Source organism: Mesoplodon densirostris, chromosome 12 (genome assembly GCF_025265405.1).
Source record: "Mesoplodon densirostris isolate mMesDen1 chromosome 12, mMesDen1 primary haplotype, whole genome shotgun sequence".
In the NCBI taxonomy this organism is placed as follows: Eukaryota; Metazoa; Chordata; class Mammalia; order Artiodactyla; family Ziphiidae; genus Mesoplodon; species Mesoplodon densirostris.
The window spans coordinates 49,874,128-49,892,054 of record NC_082672.1 but is presented as its reverse complement, the minus strand read 5'-3'; the positions used below and the strand labels follow the sequence as shown (position 1 = coordinate 49,892,054).

The 17,927-nt window shown below is 37.0% G+C and overlaps 1 protein-coding gene across 1 annotated transcript in view; it reads left to right on the top strand.

Annotated features, from left to right (window-relative positions):
• The window catches only part of CDC40 (cell division cycle 40), a 49,588-nt gene extending 31,661 nt beyond the window's left edge, over positions 1 to 17,927 (top strand). Inside the window, exons 7-15 of the mRNA XM_060114593.1 lie at positions 697 to 836; positions 1,667 to 1,741; positions 3,164 to 3,209; positions 5,302 to 5,403; positions 6,995 to 7,110; positions 7,354 to 7,487; positions 12,391 to 12,467; positions 14,876 to 15,020; positions 16,025 to 17,927. Of these exons, the coding sequence (XP_059970576.1) occupies positions 697 to 836; positions 1,667 to 1,741; positions 3,164 to 3,209; positions 5,302 to 5,403; positions 6,995 to 7,110; positions 7,354 to 7,487; positions 12,391 to 12,467; positions 14,876 to 15,020; positions 16,025 to 16,202 (1,013 nt within the window). The 3' untranslated portion in view covers positions 16,203 to 17,927. The remainder of the gene's footprint in view (positions 1 to 696; positions 837 to 1,666; positions 1,742 to 3,163; positions 3,210 to 5,301; positions 5,404 to 6,994; positions 7,111 to 7,353; positions 7,488 to 12,390; positions 12,468 to 14,875; positions 15,021 to 16,024) is intronic.

Genomic DNA, 17,927 nt, shown 5'->3' with positions numbered 1-17,927 from the left:
ACATAAAGGAGGAAAGCAGGGAAAAGGATAGTTGATATATTTTTGTTTTGTTTTAACTTCCTTCTTATCCTGTTTTGCTTCTGATTCTTTGCCAATGACTCACAAGGCCCAAGTATTATCTTTTCTTCTCTCACTGTGATTGTACTGCAGTGGAGTCTTTGTATATGCCACTAAAATGTGTAACTGGATAAAGAAGTAAGAGCTTATTTAAAGGTCTGATATTCTCTCGATATTTAGGGATTCTAAAATACTACCACTAATTGTAAATAATAGCTATGATTTCAGGCAGTTAAATTTTAGCTGACTCTTGGTCTTAACATCATCAAAGTATTTTTACCAAAACCTTGATACACAACGATATCCCTATGAATAAAGTGTTTGTTATCATTTTAAGAATGTAGATTTCGGGCCTCCCTGGTGGCGCAGTGGTTAAGAGTCCGCCTGCCGATGCAGGGGATGCGGGTTCGTGCCCCGGTCTGGGAGGATCCCATATGCCGCGGAGCGGCTGGGCCCGTGAGCCATGGCCGCTGGGCCTGCGCGTCCGGAGCCTGTGCTCCGCAACGGGAGAGGCCACAACAGTGAGAGGCCCACATACCGCAAAAAGAAAAAAAAAAAAAAAAAAAAAAAAAAAAGAATGTAGATTTCATGACTATGGCTTTTATTTGTTCACTGCTTTCTTTTGCCTTCTTGTTTCAGTTAAAGAAATGTATGACTATCAAGGCAGGTCCTATCTTCACATACCTCAGGATGTTGGTGTTAATCTGCGGTCACCTGTGCCACCTGAGAAGTGTTATCTTCCCAAAAAACAAATTCATGTGTGGTCCGGACACACAAAGGTAAGCAAATTGGTTGTTTTTGGTTTGTTGTACTGTATAATAGTGACATCAGCATAAATTTTCAGCTATTGATGTGGGACATTCAATATTTCTAGTAAAGATGTAGAGAAGTCAAGATAGAACAGGGAGTTCAAATTGAAGATAAACCGGAGTCAGACTCTGGCCGTACCAACACATATGAATCACAAGTGAATACTCAGTCTTCAAGGTCATCTGATTGGGCCGTGACATAAGCATTCATGATTCGGTGTCCTATCCCCTTATGGTAGCCGAGGCCTTCGCCTCCAAGTTCCTGCCATAATATTCTTCCTCTTGGGCACCAAGTCAGTGAGTAATGGGCTGGCACTAGCACAAAAGCCTCCATAATTTTACCTTAGCAATTAGAGTTATCACACTTCAAAGAAGATTAGATGCTCCCTGGTTTATACACTATGATATTCTTAAACTAATGCAGAGACAAGACACTTGAAAATTTTGATGTTAATATTCTTTGTCATCTACACTGTTCCAACTGATAATTTCCAGCTCTTAGCAAAGAGCAAAGGTACTGAGTAAAAGAAGGAAGAGGAGTGAGGGCATTAGTAACATGACTGACTAAGAATTCCCTTGGGTGAGGAAGTCGGTAATGAAGGTTAAAAAAAAATCCTGAAAAGCTTAGCGTCCCAAGGGCTGCTCTTAGAATACTAACGAAGGTTATTCTAGGGTATGATTTTTAGAATGAAGAAAAATAGTAAATTAGGTGGCATAAAAATACACTGTCTTTCCCTTCTGTTTAATTTTAGCTGAGGTTTCAAATGCTTCTGATTGATAATTTTAATTCCTTTTTACAGGGCGTCAGTGCAGTCAGATTGTTTCCTCTCTCTGGCCATTTGTTGCTGTCTTGTTCCATGGACTGTAAAATTAAGGTGAGTTTTCAGTAACAGAGTAGGAGTGCTACAAAGCTAGTGCTTTGGTTAAATCTATTCGGTTAATTATAGATAAATCTGGGTTTGTTAGGCAATTAGAGGCTAATTATTTTCTCTTAAGCCCTGTGAATGCAGCAGTTTTTATGAACTGCTTCCAAACACGTTGATTCACATATGGCTTTGTGGTCCAATTGGCTAGGCTCTTTTTTTTTTTTTAAGATTTAAAAATTTTTTTATTTATTATTTATTTTTTGGCCGCGTTGGGTCTTTGTTGCTACACGCAGGCCTTCTCAAGTTGAGGTGAGTGGGGGCTACTCTTCGCTGCGGTGCACGGGCTTCTCATTGTGGTGGTTTCTCTTGTTGCGGAGCACGGGCTCTAGGCGCACGGGCTTCAGTAGTTGTGGCACACAAGCTCAGTAGTTGTGGCTCACGGGCTCTAGAGCACAGGCTCAGCAGTTGTGGTGCACAGGCTTAGTTGCTCCGTGGCATGTGGGATCCTCCCAGACCAGGGCATGAACGTGTGTCCCCTGCATTGGCAGGTGGATTCCTAACCACTGCGCCACCAGGGAAGCCCTTGGCTAGGCTCTTTGTAAGCTTAAATAGCTGATTAGGACATAATCAATCACATGGCTTTAGGCACATAAGTATTTAATCACCAATAATGCATTTTTATTGAGGTTTTAGATATGTAACTGAGTTCATTTGTTCCTTAGTACCTTAAAGGTAGAGAGGACATGTGATAGAAAACCCATTTTTAGAGAGCAGATAATGTAATTCACCCTTTTTCTTCTAAATGCTAGTAGCAGAATTGCTCCCAGCCTCTTCTTACACTTTTTATAGTCTTGGGAAGGTCCAACTTTAGTTGATGTTCAGCTGTAGAATGTGTGGTAGAAAAACTCACTTGCCAATACATGTCAATTCGAATATGGGAAAGCCTTTTAAAAACTTAAATCTGGAAGCATGGTTTTTACCTTTTTTATGTCTTCTGTGTCTGGATCATTATACTGGTCAATAAATATCAACCCTATAGTGCTCTTGAGTCTTGGAAATTTGACTCATGAAAATTTTATTCTTTGTAAATAATTCATGGGTAGTAGCAATATATAAAGTAAAATATATAATATATAAATTCATGAAAACCACCTGTATAAGCTCCATCTAAGTTCTCGATTTCAGAGTTTAGCTTTAAAGTGTGTGTGTATGTGTGTGCACATGCGTATGTGTGTAGTCCAAATAGTGCAAATCACTAACAGCACTGAATAATATGTTTAATGATATGTAATGCCTTTGGTTAAATAACCTGTACACACACAGATATGCACATACATAGCTGGCATACGACTATTGTTAGTGATTGATAGTTGTCATTTTATCAAAGTCTTGTATTAAATTTAATGTTTCTGTGTGTTGTTTTTTCTCCAGCTATGGGAGGTTTATGGAGACAGGCGCTGTCTGCGAACATTTATTGGTAAGACTTCTTTTCTCTCTGGCTATAAATCTGTTTGGAAAGACTTTTTAAACTACAATAACAACATTAACAGTAATTTTACTACACTGATATGAAGGAAAGCCTTCATAGACTTGAGCTGAGTCTTGAAGGAGGGGTAAGTCTCCCCATGTAGACAGAAAGAACTAGGAAGAGAGAGCAGCAGAAGCTAAAGCAAGAGTGGAATGAGAAAGCATACTGCTTTGAGGGAACCACTTCTACTTCAGAATTGTTAGCCTGAGGGATATAGTAAGAGATGACAGTGGAGAAAGCAGTAGAGGAGGGCAGAGTATGGAAGACCTTTAGACTATCCTGGGGGCCTTGGGAAGCCAACCACTGAACTGTTCTTGCAGGAAAGCAACGTGATCAGATTTGAAGTTTACAGAGATCACAGTGGCAGTATGGAGGATGCTTTGGTGGGGCAGGCCTGGAGGCAAGAAAGTGATTTACAAGGTTATTTCATTGGTCTGGATTAGAGATAATGAGAGCCTGAACTAAAGCAGCAGAGAGAGAGGAAAGAAACAATCAAGAGTTAAAACCAATGGGACTTAGTTAGCAAGTGAGTGATAAGAGTGAGGCAGGAATCTAGAGTGACTCTCAGGTGGCTGGAAGAATGGTGGTGCTACTCATCATAGGAAGATGATGAGATTTCAGACTAATGGAATTTGAGCTGCCTCTGAGATATTGAGATAAAATGTCCAGTAAGCAATTAGATAGCCAGATGCTGAGCTTTGCAGAGAGGTTGGGAATTGGCAACAAAAACAGATAAAGAGTTAAGGTTGAGAGAATTCCTTGAAGGAAGCCAAAAAGAGGACAGCTTTGTGGTAGACTAGCCTTGTTGGTAGATACTAGTTTATTGTCTTTGTCAGATTTTGTGTGAAGGCTAGTTATGTTTTGAAATTTAACTGTACCAAATTGAAATGGTATTTGTGTGAATTATATTGGCTCTGTTTTTAGATTTAAGTGGGGGTCCATTTGGCAGTGCTTTGTCACGATTTTAGGGTCTCACTGCACAAATAAATATGGCCCGAGATGCCAGGGCAGCCCAGAAGACTTGTGGGAAGGCTCTCAGCAGTGTACAGGGAACAAAATGTCTCCTGCGACATAGGGGATTTGGTCCCCATCTGTCTCCCCTGCACTGGCAGTTTTTCAGTGGAAAACTGAAAATTTCCTACTTAGAAAGATGATAGCAGCTCTGACTGGGACTCCTGCTGTACAAAAGAATGCCTAATTGCCATGACTGGAGGTCATCGGTGGTAGTGGTTCAGGACCCCTGGGTACGGCTGACAATTTGTGCCATGCACATTTTGCACAATTGTGCTTGGCAGTCTTTGTCATGGTGGGATGGTAAAAAGTAGGAAAGTTTCTGCTTTCATTTAATCATATTTTATTTGCCTCTGTAACTTTCAGAAGAGTTCACTGGTCGGGCAAGATTGATTTCCAAGGAAAGCACCTTAACATTAATTTATTGTCAAATGCCATTTTAAAACTAAATGATAGTTAATATTTGTTTTCAAAAAGGTTTAGTCTCTGGGATTCTGAATCCATTTCTATGAAATTTGGGAATGTGATCACAGAAATAGACAATTATTGAACAAAGGCCACAACTTCATGAACTTTAGGTTTAGGTCACTTTGTTTTCACTTCCAGCTTGGCAAGTAATCTCAGAGTAAATCTTCAAAGCGTCACCAGCCATTTCTCTTTCATTGGCAATAATTGGACTATTATATTTCCTTAAATTCTTTTGACTGTTTAGTCATCAGCTGTATGTATTACATATTAAGAGAGTGCATGAGAGACTTTTTAAAACAAAGTTACATTTTTCTCTTGGTTCTTACCTAAATTTTATGCATCAGAATCACCAGAGGAGCTTTTCAAAGGGGAAAAAAACCACCTGCATTCCCAAGCCCACACATAACATATTCTGAGTCAGTAAATCAGCATGTGGGGTTCCAGTGATTTTGACTCACAGCATGGCTTGAAAAATACTGTTTAGTGCTGTTTCTCTTATGGTGCTTATATTTTAAAAGAACATACTTCACCTCACCTCCATTTCTATTGTCTCTGCCTTTAGGTCACAGTAAAGCTGTTAGGGACATCTGCTTTAATACTGCAGGAACACAGTTCCTCAGTGCAGCTTATGACAGGTATCTTAAGCTGTGGGACACTGAGACAGGTAAGAGCTCACTTATACTAACATCTGTTTACCTTATAAATTATAGTGTTTTTAAATGAAACAATGTGAGTGGTCTTTTGTGGTAAAATGGTACCTTCCCTAACTGCTGATTCTCGTATCACTGACTATCAGCTAATATCACAAAATGTTTGTAGAGTTAAAACTCAGCTATATAAGTAGCTCTTTTACTGTGAAATTTCTTTTCCACCAAATATTTACAATTTATAAAGCAAATATATTGATAGACAAGGAAATTTAAAAATTTCTGTAGACTATTTAATTGATCTTTTTGTTCCCCTACATAACCTAGCACACTGCATTGTACAACATAGAAGCACAATAAATACCTGATGAGCAGAATTAAATTTAATTGCCCCAATTGGTTAAAATGTAGGTCTAAACTTCCACGGGCAGCTTGGTTTTATATATTCACAGACATATTGATTACATCAGCACATTGTGGCTAGTATAATTTTATATAATTAGAGAACCGTCTTTCATCCTACTGAGTTTTAAGGATAAAGAAAATAGGTAATAGTTATTGAACACTGTTTACCAGGCATTGTACTAAGTACTTATATTGCAGTATCTTTGTCAATCCTTAAAATATCACTATGAGATTAAATACTATTATTGTTATAGATGAGGAAACTGAAGCTTAAGAGGTAACTTTTCTAGGGTCACACAGCTAGTAATGGTCGAATTGGGTTCAAACCAAGGTCTCTGTAATGCCAAAGCCCATACTCTTAACCTCTTTGGCAATGGTCCTCAACTCTAGCTGCATTTGTAAAATAAATTTATTTATTTATTCATTTATTTAATTTTTGGCTGCACTGGGTCTTCGCCGCTGTACGTGGGCCTTCCCTAGCTGCAGTGAGCGGGGGCTACTCTTTGCTGCGGGGCGCAGGCCTCTCATTGTGGTGGCCTCTCCCGCTGCAGAGCACAGGCTCTAGGCGTGCAGGCTTCAGTAGTTGTGGCTCGCAGGCTCCAGAGCGCAGGCTCAGCAGTTGTGGTGCACGGGCTTAGTTGCTCCGCGGCATGTGGGATCCCCCTGGACCAGGGCTCGAACCCGTGTCCTCTGCATTGGCAGGCGGATTCTCAACCACTGCGCCACCAGGGAAGCACCTCTAGCTGCATATTGTACCTGGAGAACTTTATCTGCTCTGCAATTGATGATACAGATTTACTTTTGAATATACTATTTTTTTTTTTTTTTTGCGGTACGGGCCTCTCACTGTTGTGGCCTCTCCCGTTGCGGAGCACAGGCTCTGGACGCGCAGGCTCAGCGGCCGTGGCTCACAGGCCCAGCCGCTCCGTGGCATGTAGGATCTTCCCAGACCGGGGCACGAACCCGTGTCCCCTGCATCGGCAGGCGGACTCTCAACCACTGCGCCACCAGGGAAGCCCCTTGAATATACTATTTTTAATCATTAAAAATCCATGAAAAGGAACAATGTAGTTTACAGTAAAGAACAAGCAGGTTGCCATTCCTCAAAATGTATTAGCAAATCATCTCTAGATCTTAATCCCAGGGTTATCTTTAAATGGTCAAATTTATTTTACCTACTTTAATTTGGGTCTTTGGTTTTAGGACAGTGTATATCAAGATTTACAAACCGAAAAGTACCCTATTGTGTCAAATTTAATCCTGATGAAGATAAGCAAAATCTCTTTGTGGCTGGGATGTCTGATAAAAAGATTGTGCAAGTAAGTCTTCTCACAATATTTTTATTAAGATTCCTGAGCTTTACACTGTATGAGGGGCTAGAATAAGGAATATTAACTTGTTTAATGTTTGCTACTTCTAGGGAGTGCTGATGCTCTAGTCTTGGAAGCAGTAGATCTATAAAAACACGATTTTGGAGATCTTTTTTCCTTCTCCATTTTCCACAGTTATGATCTTTGTTTTCATAAATCTGCTCTTTGCCATTTCTCTTATTTGATATACAGTGGGACATTCGAAGTGGAGAAATTGTACAGGAATATGATCGGCATTTGGGAGCTGTCAACACCATTGTTTTTGTTGATGAGAATAGGAGATTTGTGAGCACATCTGATGATAAGAGCCTAAGAGTTTGGGAATGGTGAGTTTTTATCAGTAGAAGATCTAATTAATATAAAGCAAACAATTTAAAATTTTGTAGTGAAAGATAAAGCCTGATAATATTCAAAAATCTGAATATTTTCACCACTGTGATCTCTGGCCTGTCAGTCAAACTGGTTTAACTATTTAGGTATCTAGAATATGAAAATAAAAATTTAAACATGCTACTTTTCATAGTCTTTAGATAATCTATCTAAAGAATATGTATTTTGAGTCCTTTTTCTTGCACTAGTAAAAAAGCTTATATAGTGCCATCTTACATTCTTTATTGGGTATCTTATTCATCTTTGCAAAATGACTGACGAAAAGTAGGGGTCACACACGTATAGACTGTGTTGCTTATGCTAGGGATTGAGCATAACATCCTAGCCTTAGAACCAACCCGAAGAAAATATTTTTTAAATCTCTTGATTTTCTGATTATTCAGTACTGAAAATTGCCCCATGTCATCACCCCTGTGTCCTGCTGTTCATAGCCCATAATGTTTTACTTGTAGAGTATAATCAGAATATATTGCTTAATTTTGCTTTCCTAGAGAAAAAAACACTTTTCTAAAGTCAAGAAATACTAAAGCTAATTTCACTAAGTATCTATCATAGATCATGTTTTATAGTTGATTTTCAAAGCAATGCATAATAATCTTTTTGTTAGAGTTAATGTCTGATTGGAACCCAGCTTGTTTTGATAGTCAATTATAAGGCACAACTCAACTGTGGTTACAGCCTTGTGGGGACTAGAAACTATCTCCCTACCCCCAGAAGTTGTTCAGCTGTAGGAAGTGAGAAACCTTGAAGCAGTAGTTTCCTCCTGAAACTCAGTCTGTTTGGGGACCTGAGCACGTCCCTAACCATTGTCAGGACAGTTTGGGTAACTGAAGATTTAATGTAATTTAACTGCTGTTTCTCCCATCACCAGTATACCCCTCCAAATTACCCCCAATTAATGGAGAGTTGACTGTACTTTATACATAGTCTTAACATCATTCTTAATGTCCATGGTTTGAGACTATCTTATAACTAAGATCTCTCCTACTTCAGAAATGATGTTACATGCAGAGGACCTGATAAGGATATAGTTTTATATGAGCCATATAGACCATTTGCACAACAAGCTAGATAGTTTAGCATACGTATAGCTGTTTTGTTTTATGTATTTTAACAGTTTGATTATTCTTAAACTTTCAGGTGTTTCTATCAGATATTTTCGGCTCCATTTGAAAATGTGAAGTAGTATAAAAGAAATTGGTAAATGTTTGAATGATGCACCAGTTACAGGGCTTTTAGAACACTTGTGTATGTTTTCTAAATTAGAGCATTGGTCAGTAAAATATTTTGATTAAATGATCATGTTTCTTTTTTTCCTTCTCAGAGCTTAAGAAATACTCCTAAGACTCATGATACTGTTCCATTATAAATGATGACATCCTGTAGATTTTAGTTTAATTCTCACTTGCTATTAGAGCCTTCCTGACCAATCCTCACATGAGATTAGGCATCTTCTCTATTGTCCCACAGACAACCTTTGCTTCTCACAGCTTTTTAGTTCTTATTTGTTCTCTTCCCTGATGAGTTCTTTTTTTATTTTTAATTTTTTTTGAAGTATAGTTGATTTACAGTGTTGCATCCTGACGAGTTCTTAATCATGAGAGAAAGAACTGTGTCAGTCAAACTCTCCATCTGTCTTCAACACCAGCACAGTGCCTGGCATGTAGTATGCACTGAATATCTAAGGAAATCATTGTCGTAATTATTAATGATGTTACATTTATTGAGCTCTTTCTATGTCCCAGGCACACTAAGCATTTTACATGAACTATTTCATTTAATGGGCAAGTAATCTTACGAGATAGGTGTATTTCCTATTCCTGTTTTATAGATAAGGCAACTGAGATAGATTAAGTAATTTGCCCAAGGTTCCACGAGAAACAAAAGAGCCAGAATTCAAACTCAGATCAAACTGATTCCAAACATTTTTTTGTTTTTATTAATAAATTTACTTATTTTATTTATTTATTTTTGGCTGCATTGGGTCTTCGTTGCTGTGCGCAGGCTTTCTCTACTTGCGTGCCAAGTGGGATCTTCCCAGACCAGGGCTCGAAACCATGTCCCCTGCATTGGCAGGCAGATTCTTAACCATTGCGCCACCAGGGAAGCCACTCCAAAGATTTTTTTTTCTTTTCTTTTTTTTTTTTTTTTCTTTTTGCGGTATGCGGGCCTCTCACTGTTGTGGCCTCTCCCGTTGCGGAGCACAGGCTCCGGACGCGCAGGCCCAGCGGCCATGGCTCACGGGCCCAGCCGCTCCGCGGCATGTGGGATCCTCCCAGACCGGGGCACGAACCCGTATCCCCTGCATCGGCAGGCGGACTCTTAACCACTGCGCCACCAGGGAGGCCCTTTTTTTTTTCTTTTTCTCCCCAGTTTTATTGAGGTATAATTAAAACTGAGGTATAAATAAAATTGTAATGTATTTAAAGTGTACAACATAATGATTTGATATACATATACAGTGTGAAATAATTCATTAACCCTTAATTAACATATCTATCACCTCACATATTTACTTTTTTGTTTGGTGAGAACACTTACGTTCTACTCTCCTAGCAAATTTCAGTAATGCAATACAGTATTATCAACTATAGCCACCATGGTGTATACACTAGAACCTCAGACCTTATTAATCTTACAGATAAAAGTTTGTACCCGGGCTTCCCTGGTGGCGCAGTGGTTGAGAGTCCGCCTGCCGATGCAGGAGACACGGGTTCGTGCCGCGGTCCGGGAAGATCCCACGTGCCGCGGGGCGGCTGGGCCCGTGAGCCATGGCCACTGAGCCTGCGTGTCCGGAGCCTGTGCTCCGCAACGGGAGAGGCCACAACAGTGAGAGGCCCACGTACTGCAAAAAAAAAAAAAAAAGTTTGTACCCTTTTACTAGCTTTGCCTAATTCCCTGCCCACCCCTCCACCCAGCCCCTGGCAGCCACTATTCCACTCTCTATTTTTATGAGTTTGACTTTTTTTTTTAAAGACTGCACAAATAAGTGATACCATGCAGTATTTGTCTGACTTATTTCACTTAGCATAACACCCACCCTCCAGGTTTACCCAAAGGAACCTTGGTTTTCTTAAACAATACTATACAAACTATTATACAGTTTTAAAGAAGAATAGGAGATTGTAATTAGATATTGAGCATCCTGTGGTATCCTAACTGCCTAAATTCTAAATTCATGAGATATCATAGGCATGTTTTCTCCCCAAAGCATTTATTTTTCTTAAAATGTTTTTAAAAGAAAATTTTACAGTGGTTGGCACTAATGTCTATCTTTTATCTTTAAAATTTCATAGGTTTTGGTAAGGTTTTTTTGTTTGTTTGTTTGTTTGTTTGATGATCTCATTTCCAGACTGAAGATTATTTGTAACATAAGTTACTAGCTTATTATACTGATTTACAATTTCTAATTAGAATATAGTATTATGTTTATTAAATAGAACTATGCCTAGCATTTTTACTAGCAATTATGAAGTTCACAGGTGTTCAGATTCTTTTCATGTTATAGAGCTCATTGCACCAAGAGTCCTTGAAGTAAGGGGTCTGTTTAAATTTTAGTAAACCATTGATTGATATGAACCTGAACTATCATTAACTTAATTTAGAAAATGCTCTTATTTTTTAATTCATGTTATAAAATTATCAGCCACTAATAATGAGAAGGGAAAAGTAGTTGAACCTTTTTAAGGTTGAGGCTCTTCTCAATACATTTGGGTCATTCTGAATGTCAGTTCTCACTGGTACCTTAGAGGTATTAAAGGGTTGGAGATTTGATAAATGATACTGTTCTTCAGGTTATACCTGAAAATGTTTTCCTCCAACCAAGACTCTGATAGAGTTTTTTCCAATCATTTGCTTCTTCTTCTGGGTTGATAGATAGATGGTTAGAGAAGATGCTTACTTAAAAGGCAAATTATTATTATTGTTATTGTTCTAATTAATCAAAGTCTTTGAACTTGAACCATGGTTTGAAATTGAAATTGGTGCTTTATAGTCTGTATTATTCATCAGATTACATTTCCCACACATTACTCTATAAAAAACAATACTGATGTCTCATGGTCTCTGAAGGACCAAAATTCTTCAGAATTAGTAAAGAATTTTTTTATCATGGAGAATATTAAAAATGAAAAGACACAATTTTGGATGCGTCTAGATTTAGGTGACTAGTTTTGGATTTTCGTTGTTTTTGTTTTATCTTTTGTATCACTCACAAGAAAAAAATTTTAATGCTTTTTCTCCTACACTGTACACATTTGGGATACTTTACAAATAAGCTGAAAATAGAAGATGTCCAGGTACCAAGCACTTAATCTACCTTACCCATCCCTTACCCATCTGGGTGGGCTCGACCTGCTTGCAGATCCCTGTACATCTTTGCCTACCATCTATCTACTTGCATTGCTGAAAGCTCTTTAGCACTCTCACCTGCTTGCAGAGTAACAAGTTATGGTTGACTGGCAGGTAAAATAAGAATACTTCCTTGTAGGCTTGCCTCAGACATCTTGCTACTGCCTACCATGGTACATTTTTAGATGAGTTCATTATTAAAGAACTTATAGTAACAGATTTTTTTTTAACATAAAGGCCAAAGTTTAAATCAAATAGAGATAGAAAACTAAATCACTGACACTTGTAATTATCATGGAAAGTCATTTGTAAAGTAAAAGCTTTATAATAATCAATAGAATGTCATTTTGTGGTTTTCCTTCCCCCAGGAAGTTTCATGAAAGGTTTATTAAATATATAATTTCAAGAGCATCTCTTTTGTTTCAGAGATTATTCTTATAAAAGTACTTTAAAAAATTACTATTCTGATATGCTATTTTTAATTTTTAGGGATATCCCTGTGGATTTCAAGTATATAGCAGAACCCAGCATGCACTCAATGCCTGCAGTGACTTTGTCTCCAAATGGTAAGTTAGTAGATAGTGTTTTAAAATGAGCTCTGTTTTCAAAAGAGCCTTGGCCATTCCCTCCTAGGGCAAGTCTGTCACAGTGCCATACTTATATAAGGAAATCTTTTCAATATTAGAAATAATCACTGGTTTTCATATGTGAGTCACCTCACCCATTCTCTTGTTTTTTTAAAAAGGTAAATATGAAAGAAATGATGATTTGCAACTAACATTGCCTGAGCATCTAAGGATTTCCATCTGAGAATCAGGATTTTTTTTTATATATATATAATTATCCTTCCAACAGAATCATGTTCAACAGCTCATTTAATGATTTACTGTGAGCTCTTTTTCTTTCAGGGAATAGGAAATTTTTTTCTGGTTCCTCATAGAGAACACCTTAGCAATTTACTGTAAAAGATTTTTTCAGGCAAAAATTAAAAAGATAAGTCTAATACCGTTTTCTATTTAATAATTCATTGCCTTTTAAGTACAAGTACTACAAATATACTGATATAATTCTACATGAAGATATTAAAGTGGAGGATCTGATATTTGGGCAGCATTGTGAACTCAAGAGCTACTGTGAGTATAGGGCAAAGAAGAGGGGACAAGAAAGAGTTTGCTCTTCTAGTCGGGGCATCTGCCACAGGCAAATCAGTGATCATTTGTCAAATGCCCTATGATTTTTATGAGAAGAGCAACCTCACTGGGTGCTGTTCTGATAATAACTATATTGTATACAGTCACATTTGTCACTGTGCACCTGAATTTCATATAGTGTATTTTTAAACCATCCATTACAAATACTGTGCCCATCTTGAACAGGCCATTTACCCAGTCAGACTGTGAGCATTGTTAGGGTCATCCCTTAGTTAATCATGTTTACAAATATATAGGATGTAAAGACTCTGCAGTTAAGACTCTAGTGGCTTTGGTGAATCCTGGGTAGATAAAAGCAAGGTGGCCCAAACTGAAAAATGGGCAGAAGACCTAAATAGACATTTATCCAAAGAAGACATACAGATGGCCAGTAGGCACATGAAAAGATGCTCATCATTGCTAATTAGAGAAATGCAAATCAAAACTACAATGAGGTACCACCTCACACCAGTCAGAATGGCTGTCTTTAAAAAGTCTACAAATAATAAATGCTAGAGAGGGTGTGGAGAAAAGGGAACCCTCTTACACTGCTGGTGGGAATGTAAATTGGTGCAGCCAGTTTCCTTAGCCATACTAAGGAAAACAGTATGGAGGTTCCTTAAAAAACTAAAAATAGAGTTGCCATATGATTCAGCAATCCCACTCCTGGGCATATAACCAGAGAAAACTATAATTCGAAAAGATACATGCACCCTTAGTTCATAGCAGCACTGTTTACAATAGCCAAGACATGGAAACAACCTAAATGTCCACTGACAGATTAATGGATAAAGAAGATGTGATACATATATACAATGGAATATTACTCAGCCATAAAAAAGAATGAAATAATGCCATTTACAGCACAATGGATGGACCTAGAGATTATCATACTAAGTGGAGTAAGTCAGAAAGAGAAAGAAAAATACTATATGATATCACTTATATGTGGAATCTAAAATACGACACAAATGAACATATCTGTGAAACAGAAACAGACTTAACACATATAGAGAATAGACTTGTGGTGGCCGGGGGAGGGGGGAGGGGAGGTTGGGGTAGGGGGAACTGGGAGTTTGGGATGAGCAGATGCAAACTATTATATACAAAATGGATAAACAACAAGGTCCTACTGTATAGCACTGGGAACTATATTCAATATCCTGTAATAAACCAGAATAGAAAAGAATATAAAAAGAATATATATCTGTATAACTGAGTCACTTTGCTATACAACAGAAATTAAACACAACACTGTAAATCAACTATACTTCAATAAAAATTTTTTTAAAAAGCAGTGTGGCCCACAACAAGTTACTAGAATTTTTTTAGTCATATCTTTCTTTGTACAGTTTTATTTAATAATCCTAGGTTTTCTCACCTGGAGTTTATCTTTCCTCTTTCTATAATTAACATAAATAAGTCTCTTTCTCTCCATGGTTCTATTGTTTATACTTACTACAAATTAATTTCATTTCATAAAATTTAGTTTTATTAACGCTAAACTCAGAGTTTTTGTATATCCTAATTTAAACAAACAAAAAAGCTTTTATAGGAAAAGTGCTAAATGATATGATTGTATGAGCAAAATCCATTACTTTATATATAAATACCTCTCACCAGCAACAAATTTGTAACACTTTACAGGTGGTATGGTAAATTAATTTTCCTACTATTATGAAGTAGTTGGGAACAAAATAATATTACTGACTGAACATATTTAAATAAAGTCTTTTTAAAATTTTTAGTCTTCCTCTAAAATGTCTCATTTATTAAATTTACAGGGAAATGGCTAGCGTGCCAATCAATGGACAACCAAATCTTAATTTTTGGAGCACAGAACAGATTTAGATTAAATAAGAAAAAAATTTTTAAAGGCCATATGGTAGCAGGCTATGCGTGTCAGGTAGACTTTTCACCAGACATGAGGTAAGTTTAAACCTTCTCATGTATTTCCATATTCATATATAATGATATAAACTACTGCTATACAAATAACACTGTACAAATCACTTTTATATATGTAATTGTATGAGAACTGTTCAGATTGTCAAAATGCCAGATAAAAGGCAAGAACAAATTAAGACAGCTACATTTGGCTTTTTTTTTAAGTTCTTCAGTCTGTCTCTTTATATTGTTTAGTTCTGTGCCCTTTAACCACATAGTGAATCCCTGTCTTTATAGGCTATGTCTTACTTTCTTTCTGCGTTTCTAAGCAAGGCTGGGAGGACTGTAATCTCTATATTACTGTGATTGAATGAGCACCAGAAGAATTAATCCTGTATTGTAGGGTTGAAGTTAACAGTTTCACTACAGCTTTTCTGTGCTGAAACCTCAAATCCATCTTCTGGTCACACTAGATTTGTGAAGCCTATAGCCTTCCTAAGAGTGAAACTCTGCATTCATTCCCCTATTGTTAGCTAAAATATATGGGTATCACTAATTTAGAAATCCCTAGAAACTTGTATGTTTAGCCTGGTAATTGGGATTTAGACTCCTACCTCTGAGTGAATCTTGGATATATTCAGAAGCTGTTGGAGCCAAAAATAGTTATGAAGGTGGTAGAGTCCACTATAGTTGAATGGGTCTACATGTGTTTGCCGGCTCTGTATGAAATTGGTTCCCTTACACTGTTTCTGACTGTCTAGAGAGTGATTGTGATACCGCATTCACTGTGGCCCCTGGCTCTCCCAATCTTCCAAGTTAAAAATAATTTTTCACTCTTAGATTGGTCACTCAGTGGGGAGGTTTTTTGATAGAAGTTTAAATTATAGACTGCTTTATACTCTACCTTATTATTCTAAGTATTATATAATCACAGTGATTTTTTTGTTAAGGTGAAAAAGATAAATTCTTTCTCTGTTCCTCACCGACTTTACCAGTTTAAGGTGCTTGAATAATTTGAATTTATTTTTCTTCTCATTCTTCTCAAGCTATGTGATTTCAGGAGATGGAAATGGAAAATTAAACATCTGGGACTGGAAGACCACAAAACTCTACAGTAGATTCAAAGCTCATGATAAAGTGTGTATAGGTGCAGTGTGGCATCCTCATGAAACATCTAAAGTCATAACTTGTGGTTGGGATGGTCTCATTAAATTGTGGGATTAATGGGATTAATGGGATTAATCCTTATACTATCTGGGATCATTTTTGATCCAATATCATATTTAACTATATTTAATTATTAAATGTGTTAAATGACAACTTGATTTACAGATTATGATTTGCTTACGTGGCCTTATGAAGTTGAACCATTGTTTAAAAAGAAAAAAACTTTGTAAATTTGGCTCATATAATTTCATTGGCAACTTCATTTTGTTATTTATACAGAGAATGACCATTAACTTTATATTTGACAAGTAGTTAATTTTTGGCAGGCAGTTTGGGTTTACCCCCATGACGTACTGAAAGGATCCCTTTAGAGCTAAGAAGGAATCCCTAGTGGATTACCTCTAACAAAAAGGGAAGAACAGGGATGGTATAATTTAATGTGAATCTGAAAGACGGATAAAACCACCCACAGTTATTGTTCCCATTATTTTCAGTGGGTCAAGTTCTAATCTTTCGGATTCAGGAGTTCCACTATTTTTTATGACGTATGTTGTGTCTGTTTAGTTGTAAGCCAGCAATCTTCTCTGACTGCAGCATTCCTCTAATTATTAAACAGTGTAAAATAAAAATCAGTCCAGCGTTCTTTCCTTGACTTTCTTCTTGATCAGTATAGACAGGATTGTATATAATTAGAGAATTACATTATTTTTGAAGATGGAACTCAAGAGGATGAATCAAGACTTTGAACTGTATTTGTATTTACTGTCCAATAAGGACCTGGCTAAACTTTCAGAAATCAGGGTCTCTTAGGTCACTCACCTCTTCACAGTTGTTACTACTGAAATACTCCTCATAGGAGATTGGATGTGAGGACATCGTTCAAAATGTCAACTTGTAATTTCTTTGAAGTTGTATGTTTTATCTATAAAATTAATCTGATTTTTCTTATGAATATATTCAATAAAACTTTTTAAGATTAGAAAAATTTTAAACTTCTTTCCAAATCTTTGGGTAAAATTGACACTCCAGAAAGTTGGCTAAGTTTCCCAGTTTGAGAAGCAGGACTGTGATTGGTTAAAAAAATTTTTTTTCAACTTCAGATTGTGAAATCAAGATAGCCTCTTAAATATAGTAACCAAGAGCACTTTAGTTTGACAAGCCATTTCTCCTGTTTTTTTTACAAATCTATGTTAGATGTTTGAATGTAGTATGAAATATTTCAATACCATGCTGTAAAAGATTGATTCATAGCTGCTCAGAGTGCTGACTTGGAGACCAGAATCACGTTGAGTGTTGATATCCTAGGAACATCATTAGCTCTGAGTCCTGTGCTATCAAGAGCAGTTCATGCTCCGTACCCTTAGAACTTCCATTTTTAAACATTAAATTTAAAAAGACCTGGTATAGATGACCAGGTGTTATAGCCACATATAAATAAATTTCAAAGAAGAAAATAGAAAAAGAGAATAAAAGTGGGAGAGATGTATTTTTGGACACACAGGCACTCAAAGAAATAAGAATACACTGCCTAGCTGCTGTCATTTCTATTTCTTTATCTGCTGGGAAGGGTGCCTGCCATTTCCTGGAGAGGAAAAAATTCAGACAGGAGCTTTTCTTTAGTCCCAACCACTGGTTTTAACAAATGTGAATTACTGAAATATGATGGGACAAAAAGAGTTAATCATACATTTGAACTATCTTGTTCAGCACCAGTATTGTGTATGTTACAAATCATAATTTCAAAATATGGGTTTATTTTATTGTGTTTTTAACTGTTTCTAA